The sequence below is a fragment of the Labrus mixtus genome, chromosome 5 (genome assembly GCF_963584025.1).
Source record: "Labrus mixtus chromosome 5, fLabMix1.1, whole genome shotgun sequence".
In the NCBI taxonomy this organism is placed as follows: domain Eukaryota; kingdom Metazoa; phylum Chordata; class Actinopteri; order Labriformes; family Labridae; genus Labrus; species Labrus mixtus.
Window position 1 is genome coordinate 18,270,904 of NC_083616.1, and position 17,963 is coordinate 18,288,866.

The 17,963-nt window shown below is 40.9% G+C and overlaps 1 protein-coding gene across 2 annotated transcripts in view; it reads left to right on the forward strand.

Annotated features, from left to right (window-relative positions):
- The first annotated feature begins 2,750 nt into the window (after positions 1 to 2,750).
- kremen1 (kringle containing transmembrane protein 1) overlaps positions 2,751 to 17,963 on the forward strand; it is a 62,573-nt gene continuing 47,360 nt past the window's right edge. For both annotated transcript variants that reach the window (XM_061038367.1, XM_061038368.1), the window contains exon 1: positions 2,751 to 3,134. In XM_061038367.1, coding sequence (XP_060894350.1) covers positions 3,056 to 3,134 — 79 coding nt within the window. In that variant the 5' untranslated portion in view covers positions 2,751 to 3,055. The remainder of the gene's footprint in view (positions 3,135 to 17,963) is intronic.

The following is a 17,963-nucleotide window of genomic DNA, read 5'->3' on the forward strand; positions in this document are numbered from 1 at the left end:
TCCTGAATTTGTGAATTTGAAGCATCTGGGCCAACCTCTAATTCAGCTATGCATAACTTCCCATTGGCAGGCAGGTCAGGGATGCCGGACTACTCTCTAATACATCTCAGTGGATTACTCTTGCTGTGACCTCCAGCTTTCTCCCTGCATATAACTCAGCAGGCAGGACGCACCAGCAGCTCTTGTTGTGGACACCCATGCTAAAAACACACACGTACTGTATGATGCTTTGAGGAACTTTGATAACTTGTTGGTTTATGTTCAAAGCAAAGTGAGAAAAAAAAAACTGAGATGTCTGAAAACACAAAATGTCCAAGTTATAAAGTTTGTATGGTTTATCTGGATTACTAAAAAAGGACAACAGAATTACAGTAACTCCAGCAGATCACAAGGAATGTGGACAGGCAGCGTGTACAGACAGGCCCAACATGTGATCACATACACGCACACACACACACACATGCACACGCACACACACACACACACGCTGAGAGAGACACCAAGGAGACAAAGGACGCATTACTAAAACTGTACAGTATCACAGGATGATAGTAAGATGGAAAGGATAGATAGATAGATAGATAGATAGATAGTCTGAGCAGCACTAAGTCCATTCCTATACTAAATAATGATCAAAATGTACAGCGTGTATTCGAGGAAGAAGTAATTATCTGAATCAAAAACTATTCTAATAATAGTAGTTCTTAACTTAAATCTTAAGTTGAAGTACTTAGGTATAGAACTAAAATGATGAGCCATTCCACTGTTAAGTCCCCGAAAAAATCAAATTAATTGCAAATTGTTTCGTTTTGATGCATCTTTTAGCAGTTTTTTTTAAGGAAGAAGTCATTGGTTCCAGCTGTGAAAATATGAATGTTCTCTGGTATACTTGAGTCTTCTATGACAATACATGGCATCTGTTTGGGTTTTGGACTCGCAGTCAGAAAACAAGACGTATAAATACATCATTGTGACAAACATGACAAAAATACAAACACAAGGCAAAAATGTATGTTCACTATAAAGATGTCCTGGAGCTCATATAATACATTCAGGCGTATATTCATTCAACAATCTTTTTAATAAGTCTCATAATGTATGATCTGCTTAAAAAAAAAAAACGGGGAAAAAAAAGGAAAGATTCATAATAAAAAAAGAACGAAACATTCTGAACAGAATATAAATGAGAATATAAAATAAGATTTCAGAATATTCAAAATAACTGTTTTTCATGTGGGGAAGTTGTGCATTTTTGTAGGTTATTGGTCAGAAAGTTGGACAGTTGTTACTATTCTCTTTTCCTGTTAAAAGTTATTAAGTTGAGGTATAATGTGTCAGAAAAAGTGTACTTCAGTGTACTGAAGTTTAGACCTGACCCTATTGTACTGTACTGTATATCTCTAATGCACATATTGTAAGAGTTTGTGTAGACTAAAGAAAGAGCTGTCATGTGTTTTCTGAAAGGTTAAAGGTCTCAGTCTTACCCATTGTTAACTTTCAGACAAGTTCAATTATATCACATTTCTTTCTGTCAAACATTCTCAATCTTTCACTGCACTGTAAGTATAGTTTTTTTATTCCCTGGAGGCCACACAGTTTCTCTAAAGGGCACACGTCATGCTAGATTACTTTCCCTGTGCACCTCATCTCGACCCTGTCGGTTTTGGCAAAATAAATGTTGGTCAGTTTTTTTCTTTTAGAGTGGTGAGCTCATCCTGGATTTTCTATTTTTAAGCCGACTGGCTGCTTCCTGCTTGCACACTGCTTCAGTGTGCCGAGTGGTTCTCACAGTGAAACACATGAGGGTGCTGTTTTACCCTCATGATGGAGTTACCTATGTTAATAGGAAAAGAGCTGAGAGGACAGGGACAGTGCACCTGCTTCTTTCCAGTGAGTAAGGTAAGAACAAATCCATGTCATAGAAGAGTCATTTGGATGGAATGGATTTTATTTTGTAATCTGTTGAGTTTCCTCCCTGCGTTTAAAACGAGTTCCCTGAAATGTAAACACTATCTGATCATTTGAATTTGTAACCTAGTTTTAAAAAGTCATAACACTCTGATAAGAACAATCTGATGACTAACTGTGAACACAAACAACTTATCTCACACTAAAAAAAATGATGCCCAGACTTCCAATGTTACTACCAAAGATTTTACTTTAATGATTGAATTCTTGCAAAGAGGCAGACAAAAAAAAACTCAACTAATGATTAATTTGTCTATGTTCATAAATCCAGCAACAGGAACCAATACATTCTTATTTTTTAAGAAATTACCTAAAATCCTATTCACTCACCTCCACCTTGTCTATGATTTAATCTATGATGTATTACTAGTTTAGCCCAGAAGTTTCCGAATGCAATGACCCCCCAATTACATTTAGAACCCCTCATATAAACCAAGACAGACTTTGTGCCTGTGTTTATATTTCCGATCTCCTTTGGTGTCCCATGTATTCTTCTTATTTAACTGTATGGACCTAATAGTAAATGCATCAAGATGTTTTAAGTTAGGGTTTACCATCTGGAGCAGTTTTTCTCTCATATTTCTGCGTGTTTGTACTTTTGCTGTAATTTTAAACTTCTTAGTTATTATTGTGGCATTATGCTTAAACTCCATTCTTTCAAGAGTGTAAATCAGTTTTGCTTTCCTAACCTGCTGTTCATTGCACCACTAAAGTCCACCCTCCAACCCCAGCACCACCACCCTCCCACCCTCACTCCCGCTTCTTCTCCTCCTCTTTTCTCTCTGCTGCCTCCCCAGTGTTGCAGGTTGAATCTGTTGCCCCTATTTCCTGTCACATGGGTTGGAAATTGGATCCCTGCTTTCTACTATCTGTTCCCGTCTGTGTTGATGTCAGTGTAGTAGTAGCTGTGGGACCTGCCTTGAAGTTCAGGGACTTTTAACGCCTGCCAAAGAGCGACTCCTGCACAGACCCGGACAGACAGACAAGGCAGACAGTCACTGAGTCAGTCCAGCAGCCAGCCGCTCTGCGCATCTGTCCGTGAGGCTGCACTTCACCTGAGAGCCAGTCCAGACTCTTAACTCACACGATGGATTCCTGGACAGTCTCAGCCGCACTTTTTCTTGCTGGGGTTATTTCTTCTGCGGCTTTTAGTCATTTCGACACCGGTAAGTGAAACTTTTCTCCTCGCCTTTTCTGTGTATCTATTCCGATAAATCTGCGTTCTAGAAAAGCGTCTTCCAAAGTTGCTCTTTCGCGCACCGGACAAGCTGTCGCCCCCTCCAGAAACGGTACAGTGAACACCAGGCAGATGGTTATAATCAGTGTTTAAGAGATATGCCTTTTACACCGTTTGGTATCGAACATGTCGCAGATTGCAGCAGCAGCAGCTGTAAATTCATTCATAGTTCACCGCTTTGGTTTCAATCTCAGGCTCTGTTTCTCAAACTGCATGACGTCTTTTTCTGGGATGTTTCGGGAAGGCAGCGCCAAACCCCCTAACAAACAACAACGTGAAACTGTTCAGTTATGTTATTTGATTACTTAAAAGAAAGGATTATATGCTCAGGGTAGAGTATGCTATACAGTGTGGCTAGACTTGTTTCAGTGTCCCACTCACCGCACACCTACAGGGTAAACACTAACAGTTCAAACCCATTCCATAAATGCACTCAGATTTGGAAGTGTCCCCCGCGGCTGCTTGCTGCAAGCCCCCTCAAGATTGGGAGTAGATGTAAATCTATATATAGGCTATATATAAATGAGTGGTCTTAGAAATAACCCTTAACCCCTCGTGTGATGTTCATAAAGCCATGTCTTGGTTAAGGGGGGGTGGGGGGGCTTGTAACCCAAACCAGCAGCTTTTACGCACTCGACTCTCCCAGTCCATCAGCTGCGTTACCTCCACACTGTTGTGATTGAACACGATTTCCAATGGTTATGTAAGAACATCTCTTTAAATGTCTCTCCATCTCGACCATAATAAAACTGTTGGCTGCCGTGCATATTGGTCGTCGTGTCCGTATAATTGAACTACAGCAAAAGATCAGTTTCCCCTAAAACGAACCCAAAACCTTCAGCTCGGTCATCTGATATCATCCATTTCATTCACCGTAAAGTTCAGACTAATGCGCGGGGGCTGAGCTCGCTTCTATCTGCTAAACTTCAAAGTGGCGACCGTATCCACACTCAAAGCTTAGGCTATGTATTCAAAAGGAATATTTGGTTTAAATGTGAATATCTAATAATGATGACCACACTAACCAGGCCCCAACTCGCTGTAATTTGCTGTGCGTTTCATGTCGGAGCAGCAAATCCTCGTGCTTTCCTTTTTAATTTTTTTGTCTCTTAATTATACCCTCTGATTTCAAATTAGAGGGTCCAACATCTGGGCTAGTGCGTAAGTACTCCCATGTGTACCTATGTATTAACAAAGTATTTAAAGCAATGGTATTCCCCCTCATAACACTGCAGCTACGAAAGCCAAAGTTTATGTTTAGTTGAAGTCAGCTGTGCCATATGTACTGTACAGTTAAACAATCATTTCATGTGTCTACAACAAGTCAGGTTCCTGGCTGTAAAGGCACTGAAGGACTGTTTGATGCTCTCTGTGCTCTGTTTTGCGTCTAATATGTTTGGACTGTGCATGCTGAACAATAGTATAAAACTAACCACCACCTAAAGTAAAAGTCCTCAACAAAACCGCCAGTGTTTGCAGCAAAATCTCAGCTGTTTGTTCAGATTTCCCTGTGTTATGTTGTCTAGTTTTCTTGCCACTTTGTTTATTTGTTAAACAGCTTATATTTGATTTACATGATTGTTAGGAACTTGTAATTTAAGTGTGTGCTTTTATTTACCACTTGTTTTTGGACCACTCTGCACACCGGTAAGGCATTCTGTAAATGTGAGCCCTACAAGCACCCTAAATCCTCTAGAAACGTCTCACAAGACTTTTTACTTGTTCATTTATTTGGAGAAATTTGTAATCGTTTGTTGTAATCCTTTTCAATGTATTGATTTGTACTTCCACAACATCACCATTACAGTTTGACTGGCAGCCTTTATTGCTTTTAGCACACCGCTCCTACCATTTCTGCATCTGCACTGCCATGATGTAAATGGCATCAAAAGATAAATCAAATGTGCATTTCAATGGACATTAACTCCTTTTGATGCAGGCAGAGTCAGTTAGATTAACTCTCTGACTTCTGGGAGCCCCCAAAACCTGCTTAGGCCCTCTAAAGACTTTAGCTTGCCCTGATCAGGGGATAAGTATGAGCCACGTTAACAGCTAAAAAAAAAAAATAACTCCTTGACTGAACTGAACTGATTGTATCTTCTGATGTTGCTACTTAGATTCTTCCTATAGTACGACTGAGGTTAAGCGTTGTACAGATACATTTTATGGACAGTGAAATCTCTGCCAGGAGAACCCTGGGCCTGCCCGTGATGGCATGAAGAGTAAAATGTTCAAATGTGATTTCTTTCAAATTTGATTTTTTTTTTCCTTTGAAGCTGATTTTGCAGCAGCTTCTTCATGTGCTGACAGACTGCCTTAAACACTTACACTTGACTGCTTTCATTGTCCTGGTTCACTGCAGCGTCTCATCCAGCAGAGGTGTGTTAACGGCAGAAATGTTTTTCATCTTGAACAGAAAGTTTTGTCATGCATCCGGTAGTAAACTAACACAAGTACACATATATAAAAAGACACACAGGTAAAGAGTGAAATGTAGCAACAGGTTAGAGATTGAGCTGCTGTAAGTGCCTTTAAACAAGCTTTAGTCAGAGAACATGCAGCCGTGCATTCCCATACAGCACTCTTCACACTCCGAGTACAGAGGGTTAGCTAACTCTTATCATTAATGTACAGGATGTCTCTTTCACCTGAACTCAGAGGCTTTATAAAGAAACTCATCCAGACTCCCACATGCTGTTGTGTCTGACTGTGGCCTGCCGTTGCTCTCTTGGCAGAGGCTCAGGCCCTTCACACAAATATACACACAAAGTGGAAGCCGAATGCTGTCAGAGCTGTCAAGATGACGCGTAATTGAGTTGCTCTGTAAGCCGGTGATGACGGAGCTGATGGTGTATAGCGAACAAGCTCGAGCTGGTTAATCAGCGGGGAATTATTTGGTTCTCGATTTTCCTGAGATCCACCACGACCAGTCTCACTTGACAGTGAGGGTGGCAGTCGGGTGACAAACGGTTGCGAGTGTCCCGAGGTGCCCTTTTGCACTCGTTTGTTTATGTAAATGATGCATCATCTAATTCAAATGAAAGTTGTTGAGGCGGCCTTTTCATCAAGCCGATGGTGTAGCTGTTGCAGTAAGACAGTTCACCTTTAATGTGATCCTTTATAAACTCAGCGGCGGGGTGAGTAAGATGTTTTCCTGTCAGTACATGCGGGGATAATCTATAATCTGTCTCAGGGGTTTCCCTGCTGGGATGATTAAAGGAGAGGTCTGAAATATTGAGAAATAAGCTTATATGCTTTCCTACTAAGGTTTATACGAGGAGATCAATACACTTCAAATATCTGTACATTAAATATAAAACTCACAGCTTAGCTTAGCTTAGCACAAAGACAGGATCAAACAGCTAGCCTGGTCCTGTTAAAACAAACACAAACGACCTATCAGCACCACTAAAACTGGCTTCGTCACGTTTCTTTCAATAACTGAAATGTAAACCCTGATCTAGTTGTGTTGCCGGTGATCAAGGCTAACTGTTTACACCTGTCCCCAATGTTTATCCTGAGCTATTCTAAATTGCTGCCATGTTTGATCAACAGTTATGAGAGACACATCCAACTCACTGACAGGAAGTGAAAAAGCTAAAGAGAGGTGAAGCATTGCTTTGTGAAACTCTACTCTGTAAATCTGTTTTCTTATTCGTCTTGAGTGATTTTCCTTGTGCGCTCATGAGGAAGGAATATACAAGGGACATTGCTTTCTTATTTAAAGACCAGATAGTATTTATTTAGCCAGAAGGAAAACATGTTTGTTGCAGCAGAGAGTTTAAAAAGAGTGCACATATTGAACAGAAGAAGAGGCTTTTGAGACAAAAAGTTCAGAAAGTTATTGATCTACTGTATCTGATCTTATTTCACAGTCTGAACAAGGAAGTGTTCTCAAACACAAACATGACACAAGTGGAGTCACGACGTGTGTCATTTTTTGGCTTTCTTTTTCTTGCGTTTAAAAGAAAAACTGATCGTTTTGGTTGCACCACTCTGATGTTGTGACTTTTTTAGTAATATGAAATGAGATCTCATTACAATAGTGATCACAGAGCTAACAGAAATGAAGCCTGATGAAGAAAACATCAGGTTTATATCAGGCTGTGCTTAGACAACCGAATCGTGGACCAGACACGCATGCAATAACTTGTGAGGCTGCACTGGGAGGATTTGCAAAAGGCTGATGTCTGTGCAGTGAATTCTCTTATCAGACTAACTTTCCGCAGGTTAACTTAACAGGCTTTATTTTCCTGACCAAAGTTGAGATTTTAAGGATTTCTTTCTCTCATTCAACACTGTGCTGTCATATGTCTGCCTTGGGGCATCCCAGGCACAGAGTACTGTGATTTTGGGATGAATGACAGCATGTGTTGTGATTTCCCTTTGTAGCCTAACATGCATAAAAGCTGCTGCACAAACTGGCAACCCTCTGTTTCATCTGGCAACCCGCTCTCCTTCCTGCTCCCCGTTTGATCGTTGTCCAGAGGGGCATGATGTCGGCCTGGACTTTTTCAGATTCATTGCACCCGGCCACAGACGGAACTGGGTGTAGCTGTGTGGTGCAGGAGGAAAGTCAAGGTGGCTTGAATGTGGTTAAAAACAGTGCGCCAAAACTCCTGAACAGAAGCTCAAAGAGGTCTAGTATGTTGTTTTTGATGCTGGCAGTGGTCTAGCCTTGTGATTGATAGGAGATCATGGGGTGTTTTCAGATGTTTGTCTTGCCATCAAGTCAGAATTCAATTGACTGCGTGTGTGTTGCATGTGTATGAATCTCCTGCTTACATTTCCATAAAGGCAAGTCTAAGATTGTCCTGTTGTTATTCTTTGTGCTTTGGGGTGCTGATGGCCTATTGCATTTAGGTTGTGCCCCATGTATGGAGGCCTCCAAGCAGACGGCTGGGATTCAAGTCCGACCTGCAGCTCCTTTCCAGCATGTCATACTCCACTCTCTCTCTCCCGATTTCTTACTCTATCCACTGAGTAAAGGCAAAAAGCCCCTCAATAAAAAAAATCTTCAAAAGATAGCAGTTTCTCGAATGATCAATTACTGTAATCTGTGGAGGTTCATTATTTTACCTTTGACAGCAGTTGAGTAAACAGTTACACAACAAGAAGCAGATGTATTTTCCTTTTCTCCCCGCAGTGTATTTTAAAATAATGTTCAAAGTGGATTCTGTTGATTATTGTTTAAAAACAAAGACCTAAGTTTACTAAGTGTCCAAAAGTAGTGAAAAGTTCCGGCAAAGCCGCCCAGGGATTGAGGTGTGTTGTCAAATTGCTTTTTTTTGTAGGAATGTCACTCCAAAATGTGAGGACATACAATGTCAAATGGTTTGAATAAGAACAGCAAATCCTCAAGTTTATGAGCCACAAAAAAGGTTTGAGGTTCTTACGTGAAGTTCATGATTAGTTTTCTGTCGTTTTCCTTGTCAATTTATCAGTTTATAACGTCAACACTACGTGAGTGTGTTTGTATAAAGTTCAGATGTGAGGCAGCTGTGGCCGTCTGGGGCCTCCGTACACTTCCAGAGTGTCTGTTCCAGAATTCAGAGGAACCACGTCAAGTGTCGAACCATGAGGTCTCACATCCTCAGTCTGATGCCCCTCCTCCCTCCTCCCTACACAGACACAGACACAGACACAGACATACACACACTCACACGCACACGCACACACACGCACACACACTACACACACACGCACAAACACACACACACACGCACAAACACAAAGGGCAGTCTTCACCCAATCCACATTTCTTCCTGTCACCCAATCATCAAATCTGTCTCGACTTAATCCCACTCTCGACTTGTAAACGCAGTCCATACAGTGCAGTTTATGATGGGCCCCCTCAACCTTTGTAACCCCTGAGACAGAGGGATCTTTGTGAGTCTGTGTGTGCCTTTGTACCAGTATTCACGTGTGTGATACTCCCGAGTCGTTTGCCTTGGTTGATAATAACAGACCATCTTCAGCTGTAGAAACACGAGCTTGTGTTGGCAGAGGTGATGGCGATAGAGCGTTGGTCTGAGGAGACAAAGCGGGTTCTTAAAGACTTTAACATGCCTGCTTTCGGTGTGCCAGTAAACCCTCTGTGCTCATTGTGGGGCGTGTGTCAGAGGGCATTATGGGAAGAGTGTGCATAGGGTCTGGGTCTCAGATGTGGGCTGTGTGGTTCCCCCTGCCTTTTCCGACTCAGAGATGGAGATGGAAACCTCTCCTCCCTGATGAGCTTCTGTGCTGCAGATGCAAGTTTAGACAAACCACTGGGGTGGAACTGTACAGTGTGTGCGTGTGTTTGACAGTGTGTAAAAACTGTGCACTGGGAGATTAAAGCCCTTAGAGATTGTACTTCTTCCTAGGTTTTGGTGTGTGTTGTATTTAGCCTTGTGGTTAAAGTAAGTCACTCAGGATTTAATTCTTCCAGTTATCAAAAAATACAATTTATTATGCTGGGTGATCCTTTATCCATTTAAGTGAGAAAAGTAAAGACAGATAAAAAAATCTGTAAAAAAAAAACAACAAAAAAAAACCTTATTTGGAAAATGCCCCAAATCAGCTCAAGTTGGACTTAATCATTAAACTTGACCTAATATGACAATGAACAAATAATAAATTCATAGTAGAGAGTTTTGTTGTCAGTGATCTCAACTTACTCTTATGGTAAAGTGCAGATTTGACCAACTGAATTATACATTATTATATATACATCGTTATATATTTTCATGCTGAGTTAGAAACTCCCTGGTGAAAATAGTAGGACTTATTGTTGGACAATATTTCTTCGGTAGGAAGTCAGTAGTGACCAAAGCAGAGCTAAAGTAGGAGTGAATATGGAGGTTCAATTTATCAGGTAACTGTGAAACGAGAAGCAGTTAAAAAGACAACTCTTTGCTAAGTTGATTACCGTACAACCTTTTCAGGAAATGTAAAAAAAAAAAGTGGTTTTGATGTAAGATTGTTTTGTAGTTTATATATTCCTTTCTCTTGATGTGAGTGTTTTTTAAACTCATTTATTTTTTAAACTGTTTAGCTGTTTTCATTCACTTAACTTTTATATATATTTTCTATTGTTTTGTTTTTTTCCGGGGCTACCAGACTTTATCTAAATCTATGTAAAATAAAAGGTATCTACAAACGTGTTTAATGTAACCTGTCCATTAACATCTATGCATTGTGATGTGATCAATCACATTCTTGAGCACGAAGGAGACAAAAACGGCCCTGAAAAAATTGGCCGTTTAAGTTCCTCATGCTGTCTGACATTTAGTCCTGTTGACTGTTGTGCAAATTGGGCCAAATGTCTTTATACCGCCGCTATCACGGAAAGAAAATAGTAATGACTAGATAAAACTTTTGGAAGGAGCAATCATCTCTTCTGGGGCTGTTGTGCTTATTTCAAAGGTTCAAGCTGATGCGAGTCCCCTGCCTTTCATTCAAGGGCACATAAAAGTAGGAGCATCCATCACAGGACAGAACAATCTACCGGGAACACATAGTTGCTTTTACTGCCTATTTTCTCATCACTCTTTAGAATCATAAGTGAGTTGACAAATGGGCTAATCTCCCTCTAACTTTTGTACAGTCTATAAAACTTTATTCTCCTTTAAATGCCCTCTGTAGGTTGCATGCAGGTCACTCTGTCCTGGTTGTTTACACAGTAAACCCAGTCAGACTGTCTCCACTTTGTATTGTGTCCATGCATAATCCGCTCCATAACAGCCCATAGGGAACCCTCATGAATCTGGAATTGGATGTAGCAAGAGGTTAATTTTATCAATACAACAAGCACACCAACAAAAATCCACTATGCATAATGACTTCTACTGGCTGACTATAGGGAAACCAAACAAAGACTGGGCATTTGTTTTTAGGAGAAAGTTGACACAATTCCAAGGAAACAACATGTTCAAAAGAAGGCACATGGGTCACCTTTCATACCTAGGGACCTTAATTAAAAAAATTGGTATTTGAGATCAAATAGTAATTTTCTTTCCATGATTATAATTTGGGCCTTTTTGCCATGACTGAAAGGAGACAAGAAAACCAGGAAGAAGATAGATTGGTAAACATAAGCATATTATTTCTGAAGACCATCATGAGCACAGCACTAAGCAACGTTTAGCAAAATCATGAAGGCAAAAACTTCCTTTTCACAGGAAGAAACCTCGAGCAGAATATGGGGGGGGGGGGGGCTGCTCTACTGACTGAGCGTAACTGTGCCCCCCAAGGATAAATTAATTTAAAGTGAACTGAACGAAGCTGCTGAGACAGTTGGGTGAAAGATAATTAATTTCCGTTATAATTAATAAAAAATGTTTTATTTAAACAGCTCTTGATATTCTCCTGTTTAACATCTTTGTATATTTAATGTTGGGGCATGTAGCTGTTATTCACTTTTAATCAAATACTTTCTGAAAGACTGAAAAAGGTTTTGTCATCAATTTAAAAAATGTTAGTTGTGGCCTTTCTTTGAATACTACATCAAATAAGTAAACTGCATGTACCATGTTTACCTACCAGTAATATCAGGCAAGAGAGATGCTCCTCCTCCTCCTCCAAGAATTACCCAACACTGTTGTACATCTAAATGGTGCTTTTTAATGAAAAATGTCAATTTAATACGAAGGCATAGCAGATTGTAAAAACGTCATTATCGACTGCTCCAGTGAATATAACACCAGCTGGCAGTAGCTACAGTAATAGAGGGCGAAAGACAGCGGATATTGAGAAGACAGACATAGTGAGTGAGTAGAAAGTCTGAAATGAAGAACATAGAGCACACTATTTTCCCTTTTTATGTATCCCATCGCTCATGATTCACAGCATGTCTTGACTTGTAAAGACAAGCCAAAGTTTTGAAGAATTCCATTATTTTCTTGGCTGAAAATAAGTAGTATCTGGCTCACAGTTGGTAACAGAAGGAGAAAAAAAAAAAGAAACTCCAGGTCATAAATGTGGGCTTCTGTGTCAAGCCGCTGCCCGTTTACTTCCTGTTGACCTCTGGGTAGTGCCCAGGAAAGGTCAAGTTGTGGGTAACGCCCTTGTTCTTCCATGCCAAGGGATTGGAACGCCCATAAAACCACCAACCACTAAGACGGAGAAACAAACCTTGTTATTATGAACACTATCATGCTTATTATCATGCCACAGTGATTCTCGTCCTGTCGTGTTCAAAGGCTTACATTTGTTTTATTAAAGTACAGCTCTCTGTGTTGTTCATTCTTCATCCCTCCATTTCTCTGTTTGAACTTCCACCGAGTTTTCCCCTCACCTTGTGCAAATCACCACCTGCTCAGACGGTCGGTCAGGCGACTCAGCATGCAAAGCAGCCTTGTCTGTCCCGGGATCAAGGTCTATGCTGTGATTGTGGTGCATGGTCATCCTCCCTCAAAGGCCAAGAGCCATGCATGACCACTGCGATAGTGACGTAAAGGACAGAGCGGTGAGAGAAAGAGGCGTCCCCTAAAAAAGTGGATTGAGGTTGAGTGTGTCACTCTGGTCCCTGATCCACGGAGGCGGTCCTGTGAGACAACCTGAAATTAAGCTGTCAGGCCACGGCCGGGTATACACAACTGTCAGGCTGTAAAGCGATAAACAATGTTTAGGTGGGAGAGTGCACACATGTGGCTACTATAGAGGTCTGTGAGGTTTGGTTGCTCGAAGGTCAGTTAAGAGCAGTGTTTTTCTGAATGAGCTGTGACATGTTTTGGATTGAGCTCCATAAAGCACTGCAACACACTTACCCTTTCACAACTTTCTTCATCTCAAGCCATAGACTGTATAAAAGACACAAAGGTAGCCACTGTTATGCCACTTGTTTGTATTCTGTTTTCAAGCTTTGACGTTTTCTAGAAATTTTCAGAAGTGCACATGTGAAGAAAGCAACTCAAACTATCTTGATTTGTCTCAATGTTTTCTTCCGCTCTCTCTCTTTTAGCCGACTCACCCGTCTCTTCCCTTTCCTCCTTTTGCACATTTGGATACTATTATGCATGAGCTTCATCCCCTGGCCTACCCATGTCCCTTGGCATTTGCGTATGCATGAGCAGACCCACTCCAGTCAATGCCGTATGACATTCTCTCCCAGCTTTGCCAGTGCTCTCTGCAGCAGTCAGAGCCCATCAGCTGGAACACACTCCAGGGCGAGAGGGATAAATCAAATAGTCAGAGAGCAGTAATGAAATACCATAGAGCCTTATGTTCGCCTATGAATTCTATTAACTCGCAAACAAGCAATTGTTGTCATTATCAAAACTCAATTTAATTCACTGAGATTGAATTTTAAAGGCGGTTTAAGGCCCCGGGGAGGAAGGAGCTGATGAAAACATTACAGAAGATATAACTTTTTGACTCAACACTGGATTTAAATACAGATGTAAATCAAAATGATGTGTTATCAGCTCTGGGCATTTGTATAAAAGGAAGCACAGCTTTGCTTTTCCCTAAAAGTGCTCATTGGCTTGCGTATTGTTTCTGCACTTAAAGTAGAGCAGGAAAAAATGATTGGTCTTCAGTTTGATTTGCTTTGGTACAAATCCCAAACCATTCTGGCTTCCTGTGTCTGTATTTCTCTTTTTGAAAATACTATTAATAATCCTTTGACATTGTATGATTAAGGTAAATTAGCTGTTTGTCTTTCTTTGATTCAAACATTTGTAACTTGTTCCAAACATCATGCCAGTGATTGGTTTTGGGTGTTTTTGCAAAAATCTCCACTGGCAGACTTTCAAAGCAACCATGTATTTTTGTGGTGTCACATGCAAGTCTGAGTCTTGAGAAGCGTAACCAAGAACATAACTGGAGGATATTGAATTGCTACTGTGTGAGACATGACCTGTCCGGCGAACCTAGTTCTTTTTATACTGCAGTTTTGTTTGGGTCAGGGCCACTGAGGTCTGTGCTCTACTGCGGTAGAGTAATGGCAACCACTTTAAATAAATGGAGAGTAATTTCTTTGCTGAGCCCTAGGGTCTGGTTAGTGTCCAGCTGCAGGAGTTTGTGGCCAAAGAGGCAAATTGTCGCCTTTCCTCTTTGCTGGAAACGCCCACCAACAGCACAGATTTGACAAGGACAAGCAAGTGGACATGACTAAGTGGACAGAGCAAACATTTGGACAAGTGAAGGGAGCAGACGTAGCTAAGTGGACAGCAAACAGAGGAACAAAGCCAATAGCGTGCAGAGCTAAGAAACCATGACAAGGAAACGTGCAGTGGATCAGAAAGGGTTTCACTGTGGTCTCCTTGTAGTGAATATGGAAATAAAATGTCCATTAAGCAGCTAGAATTCCTCAATAGTTGACTGAACTTCAACAGTTCTTGGGCCCTTTAGAAATTCACAGGAAAATCTCAGTCAACCAATTTCACAAACAACTATTGTCCCCTTAAGCTGTGCTGCCAGTGATATCCCATTGCAACGCAAAGCCCTGAGAGAGGCTTGAACTCAAAAGGGGTGAAACCCAACTCGCTAAGAGGCCCTGGTTTAGTTGTCCATCCTGCATGGAAGGTGAATACAGTTCCCAGAGGTGATCACAGAAAAGGTTGGGTCTTCAGCAGCCTACGCGGCACCAGCATACGACCAAGGCCAACGAAGAGCTGGTCACACTCGGCCAGTGCCATGAAACAGAATCTGCTGGCCCTCAATAGATCCTCTGTAATGGATCCTCTTCTTGGAGAGACCGGTGGGATACCCCCTGTCTTTTTACCAGAGCCATCTGGTTCCCAGTAATGCTGCTCTTCCCACAGCCGCACAAACCACAGTGAAAATGGATCTCTTTCACAATCAAGATCAGGAACTAAAGAAGTGCCTGGTTAAAAGGGGTCTGAATGTTGAGCGCTGTGGTCCCCTCTGCAGCAGCCTATTGTGCTCTTGTTATTGTGTCCTTGGAAGTGCACTCTTTTGCGGTTTATCTGACAACCTTGTGTGATTTGATACACTGGAAAATGTGCTCTGCTCATGCTCTGACCAGGTCATCCAGGCAAGATGATTAAAAACGAAAAGGTTTGAACATGTTAGGAAATATAAGGGTACAATCCACAAATTGGAATGAATGTGATTGCAGATTGTTCCAACGCTAACAATAAACAGGCAAAAAGGCAATTCAGAGAACAAGATTAAGACAAATTGTTTTGACACAAAGTAGATTTTCTCCACAAACTACTTTGAATAAATTTGTAAAAAAACAAACAAACCTGAACCTACCAGAAAAACTGAGGGAACAGACCAATGCCTCGATCTGTAGTTAACAAAGATAGACAAAGAAAATGTGCTTGATGTGTTTGCCACTCTCCCCGAATGGGCATGATGGAAAGGTATTGAATACAGATGGGTGTGTGTTTGTTCTCAACACATTTTGGGCTTGTTCATTCAAACTACAGTGTTCAGTATATATCTAAAACTGATCTGTCCTTGTCAACTGCTGAATAACAAAATGCTGAAATAGATCCACAGTTCTTCTGCTTTGGTTAAGTTTTAACACAGTACATGCATCTTTAAGTCTTACTCAGACATTTCATCAACTTGAACCGAATTTCCAGTAACCATGTGGGCTCATTTAAAAAAAAAAAAAAAAAAAAAAAGGGCTTCAAGTTGCTTTCGTAGTCAGGAATCCCAGGTTAATGTTGAGATATTAGAGAATAACTCGACTGTGACTGAATGACTCAGGCCTTTCTTTTGGGTTATTGTTTTCGGGTTTTGTACATTTTCACTGCAATGAAACTTTGAACTCAAGGAGGAACAAAACACACTGTAGACATGAAATGATAATTAGATATATAGTCTCATCAATTGACCGAAAAGTGTTCAGTTTCGAACAAAACGAATTTCATGATTTATTTATTAAAACATTTTCTTTTAATGGGAAGTGTTAAAGCATCTCTAAAATGAAGATTTTCTTGGGCTAATTAATGTCATACTCCAATACAGCAATGTCTGTAAGGCCCCTCTTTTTACTTAGTGCATCAAAACAAGGGTCAATGAGTCTATCTGGTTGTTATTGCAGCATTCATAGATTTTATGAACTCGTTGTAAGGTCAACATTTCCAAGAAAAATCACGATAACAATCCATCACCCGGCAGTGGTTGGTCCACCAGAGAGAGTAGGCCCAAGCAGTGTCCATGTTTCTCTGATCGCAACGGACTGTTACTAGGCTCAAACAAACAAAGAAAGATTGATGACTTCGGTTGATGGAAATTCAAAAACCCGTGCAAATCTGAGGAAAAAGAAACAAGTACGAGGTTCAGATGAAGACAAAAAGGCAAAACAGTCAGTGAGAAGGTTTTTTTGCATCTCTGTTTGAGGGAGACAGACGTGCAGTTACAGATTATCACCATAGGGATTGCCAAAGAGATCAAAACTTAAATATGCAAGGTGTCTGCTTAGATGTAAACTATAGAATTGTATGACACATTGAAATAGCAGCTGCATCTCATCTTTAACAAGTCTCACTTTCAGTGACAACTTTTGAAAAGTCTTGTTGACTATGATTCAAAATCAACTCTAATACAGTATGTTCCCTATCACGTTAACTTGATGCTTAAAATATGTAGTTCATATTGTAGAGAAGCACTTAAAGCAAGAAGAAAAATCACCTGTTTGACCACCACCCGTTTGACCTGTTTGACCACTCTGAATTATCAATTGTGGCAGATGTGTTTTTGTTTACAGTTACATATTTTCTAATTCATAATCTGTTTTTAGGAAACTCAAAAAACAGAGATCAAACTATAAGGCTCTTCCCAACTGCAGGAAAGGAGAAAGGTGGATCTGGTTATAAGTTCTATTGAAGGTTTCAACACCTGCACCTGCTACAGAACTTGTAAATACACTTTTACATGATGAGTTCAATCCAATATTGAAATATTCCTTCCCTTGACACAATGCAAATCTGCACTTTAAAAACAAATCATATTTAAAATCTCTCTATCCAATACCTGTCTGACCTTTTCTCTTCCAGCGATTCACGCAAAAGAAAGGGGAAAAGCAAAGGCTTTATTCTGTCTGAAATAGAGCTGAGCTTTTGATATGGCGTACTTGGTTTTTTGTTTTTTTTAACATTAGCTGTGCAGGTTACTTCGCTCCCTCCCCTCAACCCGAGACCTTTATTTATCCAAGTCAGACCTCATCTTCCGTGGACCCTGTAATCATTCAGGGCCACTGAGAGAGAGAGGGAGAGAGAGAGAGAGAGAGAGAGAGAAGAGACAGAGGAGGGTGGTGTGTGTTTTTGGGGGTGGGGGATCTGAAATGGCTGCACACAATCTCCTCCAACAGCACTGACAGAGCTTCAGTCCAAACCAAACCACATATAATTTACATTCTTCAGATACCAGCTAACCTGAGCACAAACAGGACGATCGAAAACAGGTGTGTTTAGCAACAACCCTCTTCTTTTATGTTTCACCTTTCTTTGAGGCGCTATCTGGCTCTCATGTTGAAGCTTAAAGTGACTTTTCATACAGGGCACAGGGCCTATGTTGGGGATCTGAGGTCCATCCCTGTTGATGCATCAAAATATTACCACTGGAGCACAATGAAACAAGGAAATCACCCTGCAGGAGAAGCGAGCTGAAGCCATACTGGCCACGCTGCTTACATAATCTTACCGCAGATTGATCACTGCCTTTGAGAGGCCGGCCCGTTGTGAGGAGAGGAGTTAGGGAACTGACAGACATGAGCACTTCAACACACACACACACACACACACACACACACACACACACACACACACACACACAGTGGTCGATATGTACAGTGCAG